Source organism: Gracilinanus agilis, chromosome 4 (assembly GCF_016433145.1).
Source record: "Gracilinanus agilis isolate LMUSP501 chromosome 4, AgileGrace, whole genome shotgun sequence".
Classification (NCBI taxonomy): domain Eukaryota; kingdom Metazoa; phylum Chordata; class Mammalia; order Didelphimorphia; family Didelphidae; genus Gracilinanus; species Gracilinanus agilis.
Window position 1 is genome coordinate 245,370,291 of NC_058133.1, and position 25,628 is coordinate 245,395,918.

The 25,628-nt window shown below is 38.2% G+C and overlaps 1 protein-coding gene across 1 annotated transcript; it reads left to right on the forward strand.

Annotated features, from left to right (window-relative positions):
- Nucleotides 1-10,002: 10,002 nt before the first annotated feature.
- On the forward strand, nt 10,003-24,274 carry LOC123247310 (L-amino-acid oxidase-like). Its single transcript, XM_044676169.1, has 7 exons — nt 10,003-10,027; nt 13,657-13,874; nt 14,430-14,542; nt 16,869-17,070; nt 19,095-19,163; nt 19,740-19,876; nt 23,446-24,274. The coding sequence occupies exons 1-7, from the start codon at nt 10,003-10,005 to the stop codon at nt 24,272-24,274; spliced, it is 1,593 nt and encodes a 530-aa protein (XP_044532104.1).
- The last annotated feature ends 1,354 nt before the right edge of the window (nt 24,275-25,628 follow it).

The following is a 25,628-nucleotide window of genomic DNA, read 5'->3' on the forward strand; positions in this document are numbered from 1 at the left end:
TTTATAGAATCTGCATAACTATATTTGAGGGCAATTATGATTTCTACTTGTAAGTTTGGGATAGTACTATATTGGTTCCGCATGGACTTTTCTGACATTATTTAGTATAAGATACTGGGGAAGTTATTTTTAAAGGACGATACTTAAGCTTCTTCAAGACTCTAGAGAACCACTCTGGTTTGGGTTGATGGATGAATTTTAAATGCAACCCAAATGGTTTCCTGAGGACAGCAATTTTTTAAAAATTGTGTGTGTGTGTGTGTGTGTGTGTGTGTGTGTGCATAAACTCTTATCTTCTCTCTTGAATCAGTACTAAGTTTGGTTCCAAACCAGAAGAGTGGTAAGGGCTAGGCAATTGGGGTCAAGTGATTTGCCCAGGGTTGTAGAGCTAAGAAGTATCTGAGGTCAGATTTGAACCTAGGACCTCCCATCTCCAGGTCTATCTCTCTATCCACTGAGTTACTTAGCTTCTCCAGGACAGCAAATTTTTTATGAGGGAAAAATGTAATGGAAGACTGATCAATGAATTGGAGCTTGCTTGGATTGACCCTTCTTGGGTTATACAAAGCATGTACAATGTTCACTGCTAACCAAAAAATGGAACTTCTGAAACTGGTTTTGGCCATAATGACTCAGGGTTAGTACTTTGTGACACTGAAAAGTCATCTGGTTGGATGAAAAGCCAGAAGGAATGATGACTCAGGAGAGGCTGAAGCAGAACTGAGTGAACTGAGTGTTCAGACAAAAGGTTTAAATGGAAAACCCCCAGTATCTTCCCTGGTGATCTTTAAGTGAAGATATTTTTGAGTTTCTGGGAGAAAGTTAGCTACTCAATTTTGTGTTTATTCTTTCCTGATTTTAAGAGTGTTCTGAGAGGATGGTGATCAGACAGTTGATGAGTTCAGGAGATTAAACAGAACCATTAGAGAGGCCTCACTAATAACTGGAGCTGGTAGGAAGGAAACAGCACAGTACTTAAGCAACCTTCTTGCTCCAGCCAAACAATGGATTTCCTACTCAGCTGAGATACTACACCATTCTAGATAGTCCAGATGAGAATGGAAGTGGCATCCATTATTAATAGTTTTTGTCAAAAGCAAACTTGGTGGGAGAAAAGGACTACCAGGGAGAGGAGTCACAAGAAATCCTTTGGACTCACATCTTTTCTGTATGGTTGAATGCATTTGTATTTTAACTGTGAGCCTATTCTACCCAAAGGCCTTTTGGATATACAAGAAACAGTGCATAGCACATTTAGGAAGATTCTTTTGTTCAATATGATCTTGCTTTACTTTCTCAGTTAATATCTATTTGAAAAGTTAATTGATATCAATTGGTTGATTGTTTCCCGGGCCAGGTATTTTTGCAAGAGATAGTAATAGAAACCACAATTGCTCAGAGCTATCCCTAGAACCAGAGTGTACTGGAACCAGTTTTGACCAGCTTGCAAGAGCACTTACAAATCAAGGTTTAATTTATTGTTTTATTGATTATCTAAAATCAAGAAAGTTTTTAATAATGCATTTAAAACTTAGAAGAATACATGTATAACAACCCACCCTTTTGGGGAGGTAGAAGGTCTACAGGTGTAGCACTTTGCACATATTTACTGACCTTTCTAACATAGAAGAGCTATGCTGCTTTTCTTTTTCCTCTTCCTCCTCCTCCTCTTTCTTCTTCCTCTCTTTAAAAAATACTATTTGTTACATGGGATGATTCTTTGAGTGACATATGGGGAGGTATACTGGGGAAAATATGATGTTGTAAAAAAATGAAAGACATCCATAAAAACTTATTTTTATTAGTATATGTGTACATGTAATTGAGAAAAATATATTTAAAAAAATATATGTGCATACATTTTTTTCCAGAGAGTCAGGTATTATTTTATCAACATTGCTTGAACTTAGGAGGGCAGCAGAAAGCTCATGGAATTAAGTCACATTATCCTATAATCCATTGGGGGATCTCTGATTTCAGTTCCTATTAATGATGCATTCCCAGAAGGTAGCAATAACTCTATAACTATATTCTTTAGGGCTGGAAATAATACGTACCCCTGAGGAAGACCTCTGGAAATGCATATCTTCCTTCCCCTACTTGAGGAATAAATTCCTAAAGATAATCCCTACTAATTAGTACAAAAATCCCAAGAAAGCATTCTGGGAAAGGGGGAGGAAGGGATTAAGAAAGAGGCAGGTTATAGTTATCATGGTACTCTAGTAGGATGTAAACTCCTGGAAGGCAAGGATTGTTTTTGTTTTCTTTGTATCCTTCGAATCTAGCTACCGTACCTTGCACAAAAGTAGAAGCTTAATTGTAGTAAAGTATGTATAGAAAGTGTTTTGTATTGAACTGAATCCCACTGAGCTGAATTGAGTAGACTCGAGTTGGGGAATTAGCTCTTCTGTTTGTACTTTCCCTAAGGAGTGAAAGGAGGAAAAATGACCCTTTGGCATTTTTGGGAGGTGGGGTAAAGATGAACACTATGGAATGGTATCTTAGGAATGTGCCCCACTTAATTGGTTGTTACACTGTGGACCCCATCTCTTCATCTCTTCCCCAGTTGTCTCTTTAGGGTTATTTTTTTCCCAGACTTGACACAAAGAGCAAGGAAAACAAGGAGAGAGGAGTCAGGAGAGGTGGCATGAAGTGAATCATACCTGTGTGGGAGAGACAAATTCTAGAGATAAGAATAATGGGATAGTCTTGGATCCTGCAAGTGGGAAGAGGATCTAAGCCTGTGTGTTGGTTGTGGAGCAGAACTCCAAAGAACATTTTGACTTCATCAGAGGTCCTTCTGTGCTCTATTTAGTCACCCAAATAGACATATACCTTTTCAGAAGATCTCATGGAAATGGGGAAGGAAGTACAAGAATAGAAGGGTTAGACTTCTGGAAGAATTTCCAGAATACCATTCAGTATCAAGATGAAATGGCTCACCCATGATCATACAACTAATTATTGGGGTGGGGTGAGGAAGAACTGAGCTCCCATCCACAACTCCTCCAAATAGAACTAGGAAATACATTACATTGAATCTTGATAGGGAAATCCAGAAAAAAATACCAACGAGTCCTTGTCTGGCCCACATCAACATAGGGAAACAGAAAAATCTACTTATACCAGGGACTGGTTCAGGGCAGGGGCATGTGGCCCACAAAGTACTCCAGTACTGGGGCAGCTGGGTAGCTCAGTGGATTGAGAGCCAGGCCTAGAGACAGGAGGTCCTAGGTTCAAACCCGGCCTCAGCCACTTCCCAACTGTGTGACCCTGGGCAAGTCACTTGACCCCCATTGCCTACCCTTACCAATCTTCCACCTATAAGTCAATACACAGAAGTTAAGGGTTTAAAATTAAAAAAAAAAAAAAAAAAAAAAAAGTACTCCAGTACCCAAGGAGAGGCTGTACACCAAGGTACCTGGAAATTAGAATGGACTAAAAAGAAGCCAATAATTCCTTGAGACAATAAGAAATAGTAAAACAAAGTCAGAAGACTGAAAAAAAAAAAGATCTCATAGCACAAACAACTGGCCTAGAAAACAGATCAAGAGAAAAAGTTAAGAATCATTGGATTATGTGAATACCATAACCAAAAAAGAGCCTACATATTATATTTCAAGAAAGCTTAAAAGTACCCAGATGCCTTAGAAACAAAGGACAAAGCAGAAATAGAATTCATTGGTCATCGTGTCATAAAATAAATCCAAATGAAAACTCTCAGGAATATGAAAGCTGGAACTTTCAGGTCAAAAGAAAAATTCTACTATAAGCCAGAAAGAAAGAATTCAAGTAACAGGAAGTCACAGTTAGATCACATTTGATTTAGCAGCCACTACCCTAAAGTAGCTTTGGAACTTGAAATATTATATTTTAGAATGCAGGCTATTCTAGGCTTATAGCCAGAAATAACTTACTTAGCAAAACTGAGCAAAATATTTCAGGGGGAAATTGGACCTTGAATAATATAGAGAATTTCTAAGCATTCCTTATGAAAAGACCAGAACTACATAGAAACTTTAGAGTTCAAGCCCAGGAGTTATTAGAAACATGCAACTAGTTAGTGACAATGCAAGGTCTAGAATCCAGATTTTGGTATTTACCATCATCTGTCAAGAAAAATCTAAGGGGGGGAGGGGCAGCTGGGTAGCTCAGTGGATTGAGAGCCAGCCCTAGAGACGGGAGGTCCTAGGTTCAAGTCTGGTCTCAGACACTTCCCAGCTGTGTGACCCTGGGCAAGTCACTTGACCCCCATTGCCTACCCTTACCACTCTTCTGCCTTGGAGCCAATACTCAGTATTGACTCCAAGATGGAAGGTAAAGGTTAAAAAAAAAAAAAAGAATAATCTAAGGGCTATCTTGTTTAAAAGCAAGGATATAAATAATAAATACAGAACTTCAGAGTTGGGACTTCATTGTCCATCTACTGACCTTGAAGGAGCTATTCATGACATTCTATATGGAAGAGGTGAGAAACTAAAACCTAGAAAAAGAAGATGGATTTGGTTGTGGATCAGCAAACATATCTGGGGAGAAGGTTAAACCAAAAATAATTTAATTAATTAACTCTGGCTATAGTCACATTCCTCTCCCACCATTAAATCTTCCCTGATCTATTGGTTAATCTGAGCTTCTAGTATTTCCTTCCTCTCCCCACTTTGAGATGAGTTCTTCCTGAACTTGAGTGCTTAGTGATGTCATCTTCCAAATCAATAATATACTCAATGAGTACTAGACTACTTGGTGATATCCAGAGCTTAGGCCACAATGTCTTTTTCCTTTCTTGACAAATGGTTAACAGTTTAGTTAGGCTTTTAGGCATGTGCTCTTTTGTCCGCTGGAGATTATCAATCTAGAATTAAGATACCTGGATTCTTGGCTTACCCTTCTCATATTTCTCCAGACCAATGCCTTCAATAGGGATCAAGCTACTTTTTCTAAATTTTATAGATGACAGATGGCAAGAATGGTAGATTGGATGTAGAATCAAAGTCAGAGTAGGAAGAGAAAGTTGGAGTAAATGATCCTTAAATAGAACACATCTTAGCTTGGATTTCATTTTTCCATATCCAGTCAGTTCTGCTATAAAACATTTCAAAATCATGAATTTGTTTGATTTATTTGTTTCTGTGCAAACAGTAAGGATGGAAAAATACTGTACCCCTTCATAATCACTCAAACTGTAACTGATGTCTGCTTCCACATATAAACTTTGGGCAAAGTGCTATATTTATTGTTATATATCTGGTACAGTAGGAGCTATGGTGAGCAGAGAAGGGATGGTCCAGACTACACCTACTCTTTTCCACCAAGGCCTTCTGCTCAAGGCCCAGAGTTATAGATTGCCCAGTAGTCCACAGCTGCTGATTTTTCAACATGTATAAACCTCTGCCACTATTTTTTAAGTTCTCATCTCTTTTTTATGTCATTGACAAAGTGTTGAGCTTTATGCCCCTAATCCCATGTTCCCCATACGTTCTGTGGGTCTTATTGTGTGATTCTGCAAATATATTACTTTTTTGGAATGCATATGTCAGGCAACAGTAGAACTGCCTGTAAATAAAATGTCACAAATAGCCCTCCACAATATGGAATTATACTCAAAGGACTTTAAAAGACTGTCTGCCTTTTGATTTATCCATACCACTGCTGGGTTTATACCCCAAAGAGATCATAAGGAAAAAGACAAAAATATTTATAGCCGCGTTCTTTGTGGTGGCAAAAACATTGGAAAATGAAGGGATGCCCTTCAGTTGGGGAATGGCTGAACAAATTGTGGTATTTGTTGGTGATGGAATACTATTGTGCTATAAGGAATAATGAACTGGAGGAATTCCATGAGAACTGGAACAACCTCCAGGAACTGATGCAGTGAAAGGAGCAGAACCAGGAGAACCTTATACACAGAGACTGATACACTGTGGTGCAATCGAATGTAATGGACTTCTCTACTAGCAGCAATGCTCCAGGACAATTTTAATTTTAATTTTAAGGGACTTATGAGAAAGAACCCTATTCACATCCAGAAAAAGAACTGTGGAAGTAGAAACACAGAAGAAAAACAACTGCTTGATCACATGGGTTGATGATGAGGACATGATTGGGGATGTAGACTCTAAGTGATCACCCTAATGCAAATACTAATAATATGGAAATAGGTCTTGATCAATAACATGTAAAACCCAGTGGAATTACTCATTGGCTATGGGGGGTGGGGTGGAGGGAGGGGATGGAAAGAACATGAATCATGTAACCATGGAAAAATATTCTAAATTAATTAAATAAATAAAAAATTTTCAATTTAAAATAAATAGCCCTTCAAAGATCATCCTGTTCCTCTCTTCCTGCCCTGACACAATACAGCATACACACCAGGGATGATCTAGGTTCTAGTCCTGGTTCTGGCACTAACTAGTTATGTGACCATAAGCAAATAATGTCGTCTTAATTTTACTGTCTCCAAAATGAGTATTTTGGATATGTAACACAGGCTCCAATCCAAGAACCACAAACAAGATGACCTTAGAGGTCCCTTTCTGCTCTAAAATTCTATGATCCTATGTTTTTATGTTTATCTAGAAAGCTCTTTCAGAAGTATAGCCCTCATTGTTCCCTTTTTACTTTCTTCCTCTTTTCAACAGAATCTTCTGAGAAGTGTATCCACTTTGCTAATTTGGGGCAAGGAGGGAAGTGCCAAACAAAAGACAGATCCCAGATTCTCAGACTCTTAATGATTACTCTTAGCTTGCACCTTACTTATCTTTACTATCTAAATACTTTGAAGACATAATCTATGTCTACATGACAGAACTGGTTGGAGTTTGAGGGTGGTGTAAGAAGGTCAGGTACTGTGAAACTTAGGGCCCTAAAGAGACCAACAAATATATTCTATAACTCTGGCTTAGAGAAATGGTCATGCTCTTCCTTTGATTCTAACTTTGGAATAGGTTAAACTAAAACATCTGAATTTGAAAAAGCATTAAGTTGTCTAATTAACATAGAGCTTTCTACTATGTATTGCCATTGAAATTTTCTTAAAATGTGTTATTTTCCATGCAGTACTATATTGATTCCTGATAGTAGATATTTCAGTTCTTATTCTTCAGACCTTTGGCCTTTTTATCTTATTTCTTATTTTCATGGTGTCTTCTGAATATGGTTATCTTCTAATTTCATTTTGAATCTCTTTTTTTCAGCTCTTTCTTCATTTCTTCCATTAACTCTAGGAGCACTAATGGTTAGTTTATAGTTCATTTCTGAGATTGTACTCATGATTTTTTTTTTTTTGTATTTGTTTCCTTCCTCTGGGATTTTATATTGGGAATCTCATAATACATAATACATCAAGGCCATTGGAATTTTCTGCTTTTTGATCATATTTTCTGTTTCAGTTCTTATATAATAACTTTATGCCAGGGCCAGAATGTGGCTCCTCCCATACTCTTATGTGTGCTGATTATGAACAAGCCCCATCTCCCTGTCCTGGAACAGAACTGCAGTCCTGGAGCAGAACAGCATTATATGGAGTGGTAAGTCCTGATCCTACTACAGTCTTCTGCCCTGTCATAGTCATGAAAGGCAGGCCCCACCTGGATTTGGATCCTGCTTCCCCAGTTGTAGTTTCTGGACTGATGGCTACTTATTCCCAAATCCTGCCTTCTTGTGTAACTAATTTGGAATCAGTGTCCTGATCTGAGACTAGGAACTAGACTTACCTGTTGGGACCAAGCCCCAACTTACTGCCACAGGCTATAGCTTCTGGATCTCTTGGAGCATCTTTGCTTTCATCACACTGGCCTTGTCGACTTCCTTCTGCAGCCATTTCAGGCTTAAGCCTATAGAAGAGGGCCTAGCTCTGATCTCTAGAACAGATCAAGCTAGCTTCAATCCCATTTTCTCAGTACTCCCCAGACTGTCCCTATGGGCCTTGCCCAGTTTTCTTGTATCTGCCAGGCAGTTTTATTTCAGGTACCATTTCCTTATGTAGGAATTCTGTGGTGTTTCCCTTTGGTTCTTTTGTTTCACATGGTGCTCTTTTTCGTATTAATAAATGTTTCTCCGGGGAGTTGAGTATGGCTGGACCCTTTTATGTCCTTCCAGAGCACAAGAGTTGGCAGTCCTGCTATATTTATTTCTAAGCTAGATGTAAATTAATCAATACAAAAAGAGGAGATTGGGAGAAGAAAAGGAAATTTCCTTGGTCTCTAGGAAAAGAATTGAAAATAAGAGAAGACCATTGGGAAATGTTAAAGTACTCAAATGAGTCAAATGAATGAACCATAGAGCCCAAAGAGACTCAGAGGTCATAGAGCCCAACTCCCTCTTTTAAAAAATAAGGAAATTAAAAAAAAAAAAAAAAGGCAGGCAGCTGGGTAGCTCAGTGGATTGAGAGCCAAGCCCAGAGACAGGAGGTCCTAGGTTTAAATCTGGCCTCAGGCACTTCCTAGCTGTGTGACCCCCGGCAAGTCACTTGACCCCCATTACCTAGCCCTTACTACTCTTCTGCCTTGGAACCAATACATAGTATTGATTCCAAGATGGAAGGTAAGGGTTTAAAAAAAATAAGGAAATGATTGTTCAAGATCACATAATTACTAAGCAGGTAAGAAGTAAAAAGCAAAATTTGAACCAAGACTTCTAAACCTCTGCTTTTTCAAATTACTATGCAGCCTCCTGAAGAATGGGGAATAGGAGAAAGAGCAAAATGAGAAAAGAAAACAGAGATTCTGTTCTCTTTTATTCTTTTCTAATCCCTCCCCTGCTTCCACACCATTCTGCCTATGAAATTCTACCATCCTTCAAATGATACCATGAACCTTTCTCTGGATTCCCTATTCAGAAATAATAGATTTATAGAATGGTAAGTAGGACTTTAGAGATCATGTAGTTGAAATCCCTCATTTTCAAATGAAGAAACTGAACCCTAAAGAGGCAAAATGACTTCTCTAAGGTAACAGTGATCTTTTCCTTCTCAGAAATCTAATAGTATTTTGTACCTTTCATGCCTTTCTTATGTTCTATTTTGTATGATAATTATTTTATATCATTTCTTTTGCTAGGTTAAGTTCTTTGAGGAAAAGATGGGTTCTTATTTATGTTTTGGGCCTATTAAACATTTAAACTTTTGTTGAATGAATGAATTAGGATATGAGGAACATAGTTGGAGAGTAGGAAGGAATGGGGAGACCTAGGGCAGCAGGTGGTAGGGGTGGGATTTGATTGTAGATTGGAAAATGTTGTCAAATGGAATCCAAAATCAAAAGTGAAAAGGGAGAATTCATACCCTCAATCCTTCCATTCCTCTTGTTTCCTGTTCATTCTCTTCCCTGTTTTTCTAATTCATCTCACTCATTTGAGTCCTCTAAGATTTTCAAATGCCCCTTTTTTCCTCTTTCAGTCTTTTCTCAGAGAGCATGGTTAAAAATATTTTGGAAATTTCAGATATAACACACAACAGGAACGCTTCTAAACAAAGAAGAGAGAGTTTAGGCAAGTTTGTCTAAAGCCACACAACAGTTTGTTGGGAGTGGGGATGAGACTGATGAATAACGGGGTGAACAGCTGGTGAACAGATTCATATCTAAGACCTTCCAAATAAGAGGTCAATAGCATCATCTTCTCTCATAAAATATGAAACTAGAAAATGAAGGGAGAAGGCTGAAACTGCTTATTCCTGTGTGATCCTTTATCATTGAGGTTTCCTCTTGAAGGAACTAATACCCTCTACCACCAGAATACCGAAAGATCCAAAAATCTAACTGTGGTTGTTTTCCTCCTCTCTACCTTTGTACATCCTTCCTATTTCTCAAGCCTGGGGAGGTGTGTGTGTGTGTGGGGGGGGGGGCAGAATGAGTGATCTAAGAGTAGGAGGAGAGATGTATAATTAAAGAGGTGGAGGTTGAGAGAGTTCAAAAGCATGAGAGAATATTACCTGCCTTTAACTCAGTCTCTCAACGGAGGTGTCCAACTTGAACAATCCAGGGGAATCAGACTTCCCTCCACATGCTGAGGACCATGGAGACACTCTGTGAGTAACCCGAGAGATGGGGCCAGAATGAAAGTGTTAAGAAATAAGAATCTCTTCCTTCCCTTAACTTTCTGCCCTGCCTTTCTCCTCCTTTCCTTCACACCTTCATCTCTTTAGTTCAGTATTATTTCTTTTATTCAAGAGAGTTGCCCTCCTCCCCCTCAGTCTTCCTAGTTACAGGATATACATTTGCTGCTTTCTGGGATTTTATTAGACCAATTTCACACACATTTCCCATTCTTCATACTTCTATATTTCAGAAGTAAAGGGAATCCCTGAAAGAGAAAAATGGAGGGATCTCCAAATATAAATACTAAGACTGGCAGACTAAAGTAACCTGCCAATCATCAAGGATCCTTGTGCTCAAAGAAATAAGTTTATGAGGCTCTCTCTTTAATCTCATTAAAAATAATTAGCTTTATTTTCTTATTAATCATTTTCTTGGCTAAGGAAAGAATAAGAAACTGTTATTTGTGTGGTTGTAGATGATTAGTTTAGTTGAAGAGAGTATGAGGCTCAGGAAGTCCATATTTGAGGTTTATAGACCATTTAAACTTTGGTCTTGGCCCTGCTGCTAACTACCTACATACCTTTTGGGCACTTATGCTCTCTAGTTTTCATCAGCCAAGTTAAAAGCTGAACTAACTGACTTTAAGCATCTCTAGGATTCACCCTAATCATAGTACTGTGAAGAGAGAAGAGAATTTGAATGGCTCAATATAGACCTGTCTCTATTACTAGAAAAAAAAAAAAAACAACAACTGGAAGCTTATCTATTATAGACTGAAAATTTCCTTCTTGTTAAGCTTATTGTGATAAGATCTTTGAAATGCTCAAAATCATAAGCATCTAGTACTGTTTTAATTAGCATATCACTAGAAGATAGAATAGTTTTTAAGGGTTGGCATTCTGGATTACATTCAGACCTGATCAGATCTCATTTTCCTAAGTGGAGAGGAAAGGGAAAAAATATAGCCTCTGTTCTTTATTCCTTAAAGGAAAGAATTGTAGACAAGTCCAAAAAGCAGCCTATTTCCCTTGGAATATATGATGGGACTCCTGTCAATACCATATTATATATGTGTTGCTTTGTTATATGCATGCAGATATATACTCATTTATTTGCAGGTTGGAGTAGAGGAAAAGAGAAGGCAAATGAGGAAGTTCTAGGTCTCCTAATGTCAGAGGAAAAGTAGGAGAATAACTCAAAGAAGGTACCGAGAGATGGGGAAAGAGCTGAAACATTCTAGGAATAGGTTAGAGAGGTCATGGGGTAGGTAAGCTCAGAGAAGAGAAGCTTCAGCAGGGATACTTCATTTAAGGTAATTAATCAATGGGGAAAACACTAAAAAGAGGATCATAGTATTTGGATCTAGAAGGGACCTTAGATCTAATACACCCTTATTTTGTAGCTGAGGAACTGAAGGCCAGAGAATGGAAGTGACTTGCCCAAAGTAACACAGGTAGTAATAGCTGAGCCAAGATTTAAATCCAAGTATTTTGACTCCTAATTCAGTGTCCATTTCAGAATATTATGTTGCCATTCTCTTCTACCTACTCAATAGATCATAAAATTATTGTAAATACTTATAGGTTCTGTAATATGTGTGTATACATAAATATATATATTACTCAGCACAGTGTCCTCCATGCAGCTCATTCTTAATAAAAGTTTTCTAAAATACTGAATGAAGTAAAAAGTCCAGGAATCAGAACATGTAGAAGTTTATAGAAAACCATTGGTAGAGATTCAGGTAAACCTTAAATTAAAGCCACAGTGGCTTGATGTAAAGAATGGAAAGATTGGAACAATTGTCCTGCCTACCATCCTTAGAATCAATCAACAGAACCAGATACAAGTTCGTCCCTTTATCCTCATTAAAAAAGAGAGAAATAGAAAAGAGGAAAACTGGCCTCATCTTCTACTGGAAGAATTAGATGTTAAAATGGTCTTTATCTGGATCAGGATGGAGAGATAGTGAAACTTGAGATTTTAAAAGAATTTTGAGTATGAACAAGAAAAGTGGGGTGGAATAAAATCATGCTCTAAAGCAGAAGGATAAGTCTTTTACAATTTCTGTAATCTATTTAAAACAAGAACAACAACAACCTTTATCTTCAGTCTTAGAATCAATACTGTGTATTGGTTCCCAAAGAAGACTGGTAAAGACTAGGCAATGGGATTAACTAACTTGCCCCAGGGTCACACACAGATGGAAGTGTCTGAGGCCAGATTTAAATCCAGGACTTCCTTTCTCTAAGCCTGGCTTTCAATCCACTGAGCAACCTAGCTTTCCCCTCCTCCAATATGTCTTTAAGAGTTCAATATCCTAAATGGATCTGAAGTCAGAAGTCCTAGCTGTGTACAAGTGCACATCACTTAGTCATTCTGTTTCATTTTCCTCATCTGTAAAAATGAAAATAACTATGAATAAATGAAAAAGTATGAAAAAGCATTTACTATGTGCCAAGCACTGTGCTAGGTGGTAAATTACTTTCCTTCCAGGGGTGTTGTGAGGGGAGCACTTTGTAGAGCTTAATACATTAGCTATGATTTAAAAAGATATTACCAGTTCTGAGGTTCTCCCAGCCTCAGAGAGAACAGATAGATTATGTCATTAATTCAGTGACATGTCTGGAATCTCAGACATCTTTAGTGTTTTTCTTCTTTTTTAAATATTTTATTTACTCTAATTACATGTAAAAACAATTTTTAACATTTTTAAAAATTTTGAGTTCCAAATTCTCTTCCTCTCTCTTTCCCCATCCTCTGAGACAGCAAGCAATTAAATACAAGTTATATATGTGCGATCATGCAAACCATATTTCCATATTAGTCATGTTGTAAAAGAAAACATATACCAAAAAAACAGCATCAACACATAAGCAATAAAATTTTTTTTAAAGTATGCTCCAGTGTACATTCAGATTCCATCAGTACTTTCTCTGCAGGTGGATAGCATTTTTCATCATAAATCCTTTGGAAATGTCTTGGATCATTTTTTATTGCTGAAAATAGTTGTCATTCATAGGCTATCATTATTCAAAATTGTTGTTGCTATATACAGCATTCCCCTGGTTCTGCTCACTTCATTTTTCATCAATTTAATATATATCTTTCCTATGTTCTTCTGAATCCAAACCATTCATGATTTCTTATAGCACAATAATACTCCATCACAATCATATACCAGAACTTGTTTAGCCTTTCCCCAATTGATGGGCATCCCTTCCATGTCCAATTCTTTGCCACCATGAAAAGATGTACTGTGAATATTTTTTCATATATAGGTCCTTTTCCCTTTTCTTTGATCTCTTTGGGATACAGACCTATTAGAGCTGGCTTGTAAGGGATGTCACCTGAACTGGATTGTGCTCCATTCTCGATTGGTGCAACAGACCTTTCCTACTGGCATTCTATGTTTTATTGGGCAGGAAAATCGTTTCACATTGTCTTTTTGTGGGTTCTGCTGCTCCAGAATTCATTTCAAGATATTATATTAAAGCTATTTGGAGGGAAATTTGGCAGAATTCAGGCCTATCTCTGCTTTTTCTCTGCCATCTTGGCTCCTATCTCTAGTGTTATAACTCTTCTCTTTACCTTAGATTTTCTCTCCTTTTGTCTTTAGTGAAAATGCTCCTCCTGAGCGTGGTATTGCTGAGCCCCAACTCCCAGGCTTTTAATAGTGAGCTGGTGAAATGCTTTGATGACCCTCAATATGAAGAGCTGCTTGGGCTATTGCAAGGTGGCCTGGGAGCACCCACTGAAAAGAAGAGTGTGGTAGTGATTGGAGCAGGCATAGCTGGGCTCACTGCTGCCAAAGTCCTACAGGATGCAGGTCACCAGGTACAAGAGCTGGGGATACAGAATCCTAGGCCCAGCACTTCAGAGTTAAGACAGGAGAGAATGAGAAAAGGAAGACAGTGGGGGTTCTTATTATTGTTGAATCATTTTAGTCGTGTCCAACTCTTTGTGACCCCTTTTGTGATTTTCATGGCAAAGATGCTGGAGTGGTTTTTTATTTCCTTCTTCAGCTCATTTTATAGATGATAGAACAGTTAAGTGACTTGCCCAGAGTCACAAAGCTAATAAGTTTCTGAGATTGAATTTAAACTCAGGTGTCTCTGACTCCAGGCCTGGTGGTCTCTCCACTGCACTACAACAACAACAAATCAAGAAAATACGAGGGGGAGGAGAGTGGACTTGGCGAATGGTTGGATCCCTGGGTCTTTAATTCCAATCTTAGTAAAAGATAGAGGTATGAACTAGAAGGGAGCTAGAGCCTGTAACTGGAACCTGGGAAAAGGGATGAGGGGTCTGATCAGGATGAGATCTAAGGAGTTTGGTAATTGTGTGGGGAAGCCTGACATCACGAAGGCTGGACAGAATATATCTTTATAGGTGACTGTGCTAGAAGCTTCTGGACGAGTAGGTGGGAGGATTGAGACTCACCGTGTGCCTGGAGCAAAGTGGTATGCTGAACTCGGTGCCATGAGGATCCCTGCCAACCACATGTAAGCAATTAATGGAATCACTTCCTATTTGGACATCCTTCATCCAGTTTATCCCCAGAGTCTCCCTTCTTGAATCTGTCCTTTACACAACTGCCAAACTGATAATCCTAAAACACAGACCTGATTATGTCACTTCCATGGTCAAGAAACTTCAATGACTCCCTCTTATCTTTAGGATAAAATATAAATGCCTCTTTTGTCATTTAAAGCCCTTCATAAAAATGAGCTTTGTATATAATAATTCTGCTCCAACTTATCTTTTCAGACTCATACATTACTCCCCCTTCACTTCACTCTGCTTTCCAGCCAAACTAATACGTATACAATACTCAGTCATCATTCTCTGTACCTTAGTACAGTCTATTCCTCATACCTGAAATACTCTTTCCTCACCTCCCTTCATAAAATCTCTTTCAATAAGCTCAGGTGTCTCTGATTTCTCAATTTCTCCAGGTATTAATCAGTCAGTCAGTCAGTCAGTCAACAAACATGTATTTTTTATGCACTTATTCTGTGCCAAGCACTAAATATACAAAAAAAAAAAAAAAAAAAAAAAAAGGAAAAAAAAAAAAACCTGTCCTCAAGGAGTTCACATTCTAAAGGGGAAGGCAGCAAACAAATAACTATATAAAATTACTATAATTGATACAGTTAAATAACTGTATACACAATTATAAATATTCTCTCTCTGTCCCCATGTACAAATTACTTTGCATTGCCTTTGTGTATATTTCATATTTATAGTATGGTAGGGTTAATAGAGAGCTGAGCTTGGAATAAGGAAGAATGGCACTCAAGTTTCACCTCCAATAACATACTGGCTGCTGTGTGTCAACAAGATGCTTTTAGCCTGCAATGTTTTAGGCACGTCTATAAGTTGCAGAACTATTAAAAAATCTGTATTCAGTGAGATAGTTTCCTTACCAGGAATTCTCTACAGTAATAAAATTACAGGTCTCTACAAAATATTCTGTATTTGCTAATCTACACACACTACTTTCCTCCAATAGGATGTTTTTGTCTTTGTATTCCCTGCATGTAGTACAGTGCCTAGCATCTAGGAAGCACTTAATAAATCCTTATTAAATTGAATATCCTAGAGAAGATGAGGGCAAGGCCAAGGAGTAGGAAAGGAGAAGTAGCTAGGAGAGGCAACTTAAGGAAGAAGGTAATGACAGAAAAAAAAAATCAGAGGAAAAAAATTTAAGGTCTGAACTATAGGGTAGGCATTTATTTAGAGCCTACTATGTACTAGACACTATGCTAAATGCTTTATAAATATATCATTTTAACAATCGCTCAAAAACTATATAATGTAAAGAGCCCTACATTAAAAGCCAGAAAACATGTATTTTAATGCTGAGTCTGTCCTAATGCAGAGTAGGTCCATGAAAAATAAAAACTTCCTGACTTTGGGCCTCAATTTTTCCTCACCTATAAAATGAATGCTTTCTAAAATACAATCCATCCAGTTCTCAAACTCTATTGTCAGGGCAGCTGGGTAGCTCAGTGGATTGAGAATCAGGCCTAGAAACAGGAGGTCCTAGGTTCAAATCTGGTCTCAGACACTGCCCAGCTGTGTGACCCTGGGCAAGTCACTTGACCCCCATTGCCCATCCTTACCACTCTTCCACCTAGGAGCCAATACACAGAAGTTAAGGGTTAAAAAAAAATTCTATTGTCAGTTCTAGGGAATACTTAAGTATCATTTAGAAAAATCTAAAGCCTGCTCCAAGTAAAAGATGTCATCATTTAATTTCCTGATGACAGGACCAAGAAGAGAAAAAATATTTACAGAAAGAAAAGATGATTAATCTGAAAAACCTTTTCTAATACTGTGATAATCCAGGGATTAGGAAACCCATCTGCCTTCCTAGGGAATTATTAGAAGATATATCCTGAAAATGTGGACTAAGGTAGGGTTCAACTTCTGTATGGAGAAAGGGAAATAAAAAGTAAAACTTCCAAGAAAGGAAATTTTATCTTCTGAAAAAGGAAACTGAAAAATATTTTCCCAAACCAAACACACACACACACACACACCTCTAAAGAAAACTGAATTTTTCTACTTAAAGTGCTGAAAAACTCAAAATGTAAAATATAATTTCAGTAATGTATATGGCACATTGAATAAATTAAATAAAATAGTATGACTGTTCAGTAGCCACTTCTTCACCAGCAGTTCCTATCTTACCATGAAGACATGAGAAGTAATTTGGGGTAGAAATATGAGCAGAAGGAAAAATGGTACATATGATACATTTTCTGCTTGCTTCCTGAGATTCTGCCTTTCTTAATAAACTCCTCTGACCTCTGCTCCTACCAGGCTTTCTCGTGAACTCATCAGTCAATTTGGATTAAAGCTGAATGAGTTCTCCAGATATGATGACAGAACATGGGTCCTCATCAATGGAGTACGTCGACGGACTGGGGAAGTACAAGCCAATCCTGGACTCCTTGGTTACCCTGTCCGGTCAGATGAAAAGGGGAAAACAGCTGACAAATTGTTTGATGAATCCCTGAGGAAGGTGAGTTTTTGCCAGGGATAGAGTTAGAACATTCTACCTTAATCATGCTAGGCAAATCCCCCAGAAGCCTAGCCAGAGCCCCCAAACTCAGGGTACTGCTATTTCTAAAAAGTTCTAACAGTGCAAGTTTTCTCTCCTCCCTGGATCTTTTTGGGGAGAATCCAAACCTATTCAGCATTTTCTGTATATGCTCATTGTTATGCTTAGCAATGGACATAGTGAAGAGATATGACTTAATGAATGGATGATTGAATGAATGAAAGAAAAAGCATTTTTTAAACATTTATTGCCAGGTATGACAGAAAACACCGGTAATCCCTGCTACTGAGAGGCTGAAGTTCTTGAACTTGGAAATTTTGAGCTGTATAACTAAAGCTCAGTGGATTTCTATATTATATCTGGAATCAATATCCTGAGGCCATCAGACTGTCTAAGAAGGGGAGAATTGTCACAGGTTGGAAACAGAACAAATCAAAACTTCTGTGCTGATATGGAGTCAATGCTGAGCATTGGGGATAAAATCTAGGAGGGGGGGAGAGAGAGAGAGAGACAGAGACAGAGAGAGAGAGAGAGAGAGAGAGAGAGACAGAGAGACAGAGAGACAGAGACAGAGACAGAGAGAGAGAGCTGGTTTTTGCTCTCAAGGAACTTATACTACAATTGAGAGAGAGACTATAATAAGAGGATTTCAGCTTCTAGGCAGAAAGAAGTCCTGGAGGTCCTACAGACTCAGTGGCAAGGCTCAGGAGAACTTAGAATGTTTGGATGTATCAGAGTGTCTGGCCAAAACATGGGATGCATGGAGGGGAGTGGCCCATCACCAGGAATGTGCCACAAGATGTACAAAAAGGTCTCACTCTCAGGGAATTTATAATCTCTTGTGGGAGAGAAAAAGCCTTTTCCTTTTTCAGATTGCTGCCAGTCTAATGGTTCCTGTCTAAACTAAGGGAGCTTCTTAGCTAATGAGGAAAACAGTCACAAACACTGGGTAGCTCCCAGTCTGAAAGGGAAGCAAGAAGCATACAACATATGTAGCATCTCTTAAAGACACATCTATACTCATGGTTTCACTATTAATAATTTGTATAATTAATTATGCAACTTATGGTCCAAGAGTCCCCTAAAATCCACATTATTTCTAGACCATACATGACACATAAGCCTAATATTAAAAGCATTTAATTAAGACCTGAAACAATAAATAGCAAGTAAATAAAATTTGCTTTAAAAAAACATTCTCTTCATTAATATACAAATGGATTCAATCTTTTATACATCTAGGGAAATTATCAAATCCCTTTTAATTTCCCTGATTCCCCATTCCAATATAAAAATGACACAGTTCAGAAAATCACAGCTCTAGAGAAAGATATTTAGGGTATAGAGTTTTAGGGATATGTTCCAAGACCTAAGCATGGATGACTAAAACCACAGATATAAGTGCTTGAATCAACAAATAACCAAAATCAGCAAATACAGATGCATTACTATATCACCTTCTATGTCCTAGAATTTTGGTAGGAAGTTTCTAGGGGCAGGCTGGGAAATGGGGTAAAGCCTAGTGCAAAAATGGAATAAAGCTCTAGTATAATCAGAGTCTAGCTATAGTGCCTAAATTTGGGGTTATTCTAATCATGCTCTAATGGCTCCATGTGCTCCCCTTCTTTCTCTTCCTCTTTTTATAGCCCTACTATTTCATTCACCCCTGTCTATTTATGGGGTCACCCAGTAGTCTAATTTTTTAAACCTCCTTCCTTATAGAATATTTCCCACCAATCATAATCCTGATGATATCACCATACTACGGCCAGCCCACTGAAAATGGGAAATGAAGTCCTAATGTCACATCCACTACACAGACTACACAAAACAAATACACTGACAAATTAAGTCAATGAATGATGAGGGAAGAGCAGATGAAAATGCAAGTGTGGGAGAGTGAGCAAAGAAGATGGGGGTAAATCATGAGACTATAAGAATTATCTTCTCAACAACCTTTCTCCTCCCCTTCTTCTCTCCCCCAGGTGGTAGAAGAGCTGAAAAGGAGCAATTGCAGCCAAATTCTAGAAAAGTATGATTCCTTTTCCACTAAGGTCAGTCTGTAGGTGCCACTTAGCCCTCATTTTGCCATTCTGAAACATTGAGAAGGGATTATAGTTAATCAGATTTATTAGACTAGCACTAATCCCTACTGAGGTGGGATAGTGGTTGAACCTCAAGAATTCATCAAAATAAACCTTATGTGTAACACTTTAAAGTTTTCAAAATGCTTCCCTTACAACAACCCAGGTAAGGAGGTTGCACAAGTATCTTCATCTCCTTTTTACAGGCTCTGAGAAGTCACAAGACTTTTCCATGGCCACATAGCTCTCATGGTCATTCTAGCCACACCGTGTGTCCTTTCTAAATACAGAACTTTTTATTTTCTCCACCACCCTGCCTCTCTTCTATGGGAAAGAGACTTGGGGATCTTGAAGTTCTGCAAATTGGAAATCTCCTGTCCTGTCCTGAGAATCCACATATATTCTTTGAAGGCTGTCTTTTTCATTCAGATTTCTTTCCTCCTTTAGGGTCCTGCCCAAGATTAGAGAGACAGGTATTACAAACTTTCATGAAGCAAAGATTTTTTAAATTCTTGATTTTATCTTTTTCCCCCTTTGTTGTGACAGGAATATCTGATTAAGGTAGGAAATCTGAGCAGAGGAGCAGTGCAGATGATTGGTGATCTCATGAACGCTGATGCTGGTTACTATGAAGCCTTCACTGAGACCTTAAGAGGAGTCATTTCCTTCTTCCAGAACCCCCAGTAAGGTCTGGGACAGGATGGTCTGGAGGAGTGGCAAGGGGCAAGGAGGGAGGAGAAGCAACCCTTTCATTCACCTACATGTAGATAGCCACAAAACTAAGTAAAATATAAGGGTTAGAAGCTATCTATCAAGCATTATCCCTAAGGTATATAAAATAATAGGTCAAATGGTAGCCATGCAGCAGGACTTCATGTGAGTCTGTCCAGAGTTTTCCTGGGATGCATGGAAGTCAGTATAGTGATGTGGGGTGAGACTTGGACTTGGAGTCATGAGCCCAGGTCCAAATCCAGACTTTGCCATTGACCTGGGGTAAGTCATTTAATTTCTCTGGTTTTCAGGGAGTTGGTTTAGATAATTTCTACATTACCTTCCAGTTCTGAATCTATTGTTCTATATGATCCCACTATCTTGGAAAGATTCTGGCTGTGTTTGCTGCAAGGAAATACTTCTTGTCTCTGAGCAAGGGAAGAGAAAACAGGAAGAGAAAAAAAAAGAAGGGTTACCTGGCATCACGGAAAGGTGATGTTAATTTGAACATTGTAGCCAGCTAGAAGATTTTTGTGTGCTTTTTTTTCTTTTTGAGCCTTGCTCTCTTGGCATGAAATTTATTGTGACTTCTAAAGGGCTATACCAATGGAACTATATCTCTGGGAGAGGATCCTAAGCTGAAAAATATTTGAATATGAGTCCTAGGACAGTTCATCTGTGGTCAGTGAACCAGCCTAGAAAAGTGCACAGAGGCTCACAACCATAAGTTTAGCCATCATGTAATGAATTATAAAGCCATAGATACTGTTGTGATCTGTGTCAATGAAAGGGAATATGAATACTCATAAAGTCACAAATATCTAAAATCACAAAATATGTCCAAGTTTGTTTTGGAAAACAACTGGTGAATCAGCTAATAGTAGAGCACCAGGCTTGGAGTCAAGAAGACTTACATTCAAATCTGCCCTCAAACATTTTATAGCTGTGTGACCCAGGGCAAGTTACTTAACCCTAATTGCCTAGTCCTAACTAATCTTCTATCTGAAAAATGAAACTAAGAAGGAAGGTAGGTAAGGGAGAAAGAGAGAGAGAGAGAGAGAGAGAGAGAGAGAGAGAGAGAGAGAGAGAGAGAGAGAGANTAAGGGAGAAAGAGAGAGAGAGAGAGAGAGAGAGAGAGAGAGAGAGAGAGAGAGAGACACCAAGATAGGATATTAGAAATCACATAGTTATACATACCCTCATTTTACAAATAAGGAAAGTAAGGCCCAGACAGATCCTGTAACATGTTCGAGAAAATGTCCTTTCCATTCTTTTTATTGAGATGGAAAAATAGCAAAGTAGAATTGGAACCAACATCACCAAACTCCAGATCCATTGATCTTTCTAGATTTGGGTTCTTAACACTACTGTAGATCAGACATTCTAAACCAAGAGTCTGAAAAAAAATGTATTTTGAGAACTATATTTCAATATAACTAATTTTCTTTGTAGGCTCATATATTTTGTTTATGCATTTTAAAAATATCTTTCTGAAAAGGGATCCATAGGCTACATCAGACTTTCAAAAGGTGTTCAGGACACAAAAGGATATAAGAACCCTGCTTTAGAAGAAGTCAATTTCAACAGAAACAAGATTTAAACTCATTCTTCCATATATAAGAGCCAAGATATATTTTCATTGTTTTTCCTTGTTTTTCAGATATGGAAAAGGAGAACTTTAAGTTGAGTGTCAGTCCAGTTGTTCATGCTGGCACCCAAAATGTTGATAAACACAGAGTAGTAGAATAGCCAATCTATAGGAGTTAGGACCTCATATATGGTTTTCTGTGCAAAATTTGATGCAATGTAAAGGGTGGGAAAGATTGAAATGTCATTTTTAATTGTATTCAAATTATAATTAATTACAAGTAACAGCATGTCCTTTGAAAGGCCAAAAAAAAAATCATAATGTGGAGTCACATAAGGATGCTAACTAGCTAGTAATACTTTCTTCTTTTAATTTTATTTTCATTATCATGCAAAATGCACTTCCATATTGGTCACTGTTGTAAGAGCACACTTATACGTAACTAAAACACCAAAATAAAACCACAAGCACAAAGATATCATGCTTCGATTCACATCCATCCAATTCCAACAATTCTTTCCCTGGAGGTGGATAGCATTCCCTGTCATAAGTCTTTCAGGTTGTCCCAGATGATTGCATTGCTGAGAGTAGCCATGTCAAGTTTTCACAGTTGATCATCATACAATATTGCTGTTATGGTGTATAATGTTCTTCTTATTCTGCTATTTCATTCTGGATCAGTTCCTGCAGATCTTTCCAGCTTTTTTCTGAAATCATCTTGCTTAATCATTTCTTATAGCACAATAGTATTCCATCACCAACATGTACCAAACATGTACCAAAAGTTGTTCAGCCATTCTCCAGTTGGTGGAAATCTCCTAAATTTCCAATTCTTTGCCATTACAAAAAGAGCTGCTATAAATATTTTTGAACAAGTAGGTCCTTTCCCCTTTTTATTATTTCTTTGGGATACAGACCCAGTAGTAGTATTGCAGGATCAAATAACCAGTTATTAAAAAAGTCATTTTCATAACAAGACAGTTTAAGTATTTATATCTTAAAAGTAATATCATGGCCCTTTGTCAATTATCTTCATGAATTAATGCTATTACCAAGATCACATAAAACTAGAAAATTACCAAGGAGGCAAATTTCAACTGAACAAATGGAATAGTTTTCTTATCAGTAGAGTTTCAAAAATGAAAAGGGCTGCCTTCCAAGTTGGTTGCTCTCTGTCATTGTTGGTAATCAAACAACATCTGGATAACCACCTATTGAAACAACATAAAGGAGACTCATATCATAAAGAAAGCTAATATTCAAGGTTCTTTAAAATTCATAATCTCTAAGAATCTGCATTTCTTATTTTATTGATTACAATTCTTATTTGCAATTTCTAATTACATCAAAAGCTTATAGTCTAGTAAAAGAGATTGATGCATGACATCTGTGTAGTCTAAAATAAATCAGTTGGTAGGTCCCAAAGACATGGAAAATAGTCTACCTCATTTTCCATTTGATAGACTAGAATAGAATATTAAGGAGTTCGGCTGTTTCTTCTCTCTTCTAATCCTGCTACAGGTCCTCTTGAGACAGGAGGTACTCTTGAATGTTTAGGCTAGTGATTCTCCATCCCAGTTTTGTAATATTCCCAATTGTCAGAATGAAACACTTAATTAAATCAGTTTTAATTAAGCATTTTAAAAACAAGCCCTGTGCATCTGAGGAGGTATATAGAAAGGAGTTAGCTTTAATTGGTTGGTTGTATATAAATTATGACTCCAGATCTTTGTTATCATAAACTGGCAGGCTAAACTGGTATCAAAGGAGCAGAGGTCACACACACACACACACACACACACACACACCCTAGGACATTTGCCCCACTTTGCCTTTGTTAGGGACTGCCTTGTCAGTCACAAATACCCAGCCCCTCAGAACACTTAGTCTGAGACTAAATCCAAATTTGCCTCATCCTTTATGTGACTCTCCTGCCATGCTTCCTCCTCTTAGGTTTGAGGAAATTACTGGTGGCTTTGACCAACTCCCCAAGGCCTTACATGACTCCCTCATCCCTGGCACTGTCCACCTCCATTCACAAGCAGAGGAGGTGATAAGGGATGGGAACCATGTCCATATCGTCCATCAGACACCAGACCCACTTCAGCCTCGGGCCCACCTGACTGCTGACTATGCCATTGTGGCCACGACGGCCAAGGCTGCCCGGCTCCTCCACTTCCACCCACCCCTGTCTCCTGGTAAAGAAGATGCCCTGCGCTCAGTCCACTACAATAGTGCCACCAAGGTGATCCTGGCCTGCACCAAGCGCTTCTGGGAGCAGGATGGTATTTATGGCGGGAAGTCTATAACAGATCGCCCCTCCCGATTTATCTTCTACCCCAATCATGACTTCCCAAATGGAACGGGTGTCATCTTGGCCTCTTACACCCTGGATGATGATTCTACCTTTTTTGCTGCTATGGATCAAAAACGGGTAGTGGACGTAGTGTTAGAGGATCTGGCTGCTGTCCACAATCGCCCCAAAGAAGAGCTTCGGGCCCTTTGCCCCTACTCTGTGGTCAAGCGTTGGAACCAAGATCCCTATTCCATGGGCTGCTTTGCCTTCTTTACTCCTTACCAATATGTAGACTACTCCCAGGAGCTCTTCCAGCCTGAAGGGAGGATACACTTTGCAGGGGAGCACACCACACTCCCTCATGGTTGGATTGACACGGCAATCAAGTCTGGCCTTCGAGCAGCCCAGGGTATCCAAGAAAAGGTGGGATTATTAAAACAAGATAAGGAAGCCAGAAAAGAGAATGGGCCTAGGAATGAATTGTAATCAATGAAAAGGCATTTTAAACAGATGAGGTAGTATAGTGTATATAGTGAAAAGAATCTTGAGTTGGAATCAAGAAAGACTTGGGTTTAAATCTTGCCTCTGGCACGTTAACTATTTGACCTTATACAAGTCACTTAACTTCCTTAAAACGTCTTCAGTTTTCTTCTCTATAAAATGTAGATATTCTCTGTAGTACCTACCTCACAGGGTTATTATTATGATTAAATAAAATAATATGTGCAAATGTGCTTATTTAAATGTTAAAAGACATTTTTGACCTGCCATCAGTAGGACCCACATATTTCTTGCCTGATTCCTAGTCATAGGTATGGATTGAAGAGACCTGCCTACAATTTGTCTCTCCTGTGATTCAATGATACACATTTGTGAGATCAACGTCTGGGTGACATCTTTAAATAAGGAACAGAGAACAGAGAAAAATCAGATGGAGATCAAACCCCAAACCTTGCTCTCAACCAACTAAGCTAACTAGTATTTTTGACAAAGACATCACATTGCAGTTCATTGATTAGATTTAAATGTCAGCTGGTATAAAATCTGTATTCTAAAGAGGGGACGAATTGGCTTAATAATTAATGTTGCAAGTAACACAGTAAATTATTAACCAAATTTAAATCTGTTCATTAGACAATATAATTTACATTCTTAAAACTAGGAAACTTTCCATCTTTCTTGGAGTTACAAGTCTATCCTCACACCTTTCCCTTAATATGGGACTCACTATAGTCATTGGGCCTCCCATATCTTGATACTTGAGCAACTTTTCTCTCCATGTTGAAACTCTGAGGTTTCAGAGAATAAATAGGAATAGATAGATGTTGTTTTGGGAGATGGAAGCAACCTAATGAGTGGAGTTATTCTTAGTAACCCAATTTTAATTATGTCATTAATCAGTTCCTCTGGGGTTGTGAAAAGGTATACAAGAGGACAAAGAGGAAGAGGAAGGATGAAATGTGGACTGACTGGTTGTTTATTGGCCAAGTTGAAGAGAACATTTCACAACTACTAGTTAAACACCTCTGAATTTGTTGACAGAGGTGAACTCTCGACATTCTTTTTCCTACCTTTTGACTCAGTGCTCAAGCCTTTTCTCCAGCATTCTTTCTTCCTCTAGTCTGTCGAATCCTTTTAACCAGAAACAGGTTCAGGAGATCACAGTTTACAGCTTTAAGATATCACAATCTCAAAGTAACTGTTCTATACTTTTTTTTTTTGTCTCCTCAATCCACCTATGCTAACTTTTCTCCCCTCTAGAAGAGAACTTCACTTTATACTTATTTTCTCTTATATTCATATATACTTATTCTTTCTTCCCTAGTTTCGTATTTCAAAT

Excerpts from the sequence above, each read along its gene's own strand:
- LOC123247310 (XM_044676169.1), top strand. The coding sequence starts at position 10,003 with ATGCTGAGGACCATGGAGACACTCT. Across the intron at positions 10,028-13,656 it reads GAGGACCATGGAGACACTCT|TGAAAATGCTCCTCCTGAGC; the intron begins GTGAGTAACCCG and ends TTTTGTCTTTAG. Across the intron at positions 13,875-14,429 it reads TACAGGATGCAGGTCACCAG|GTGACTGTGCTAGAAGCTTC; the intron begins GTACAAGAGCTG and ends ATATCTTTATAG.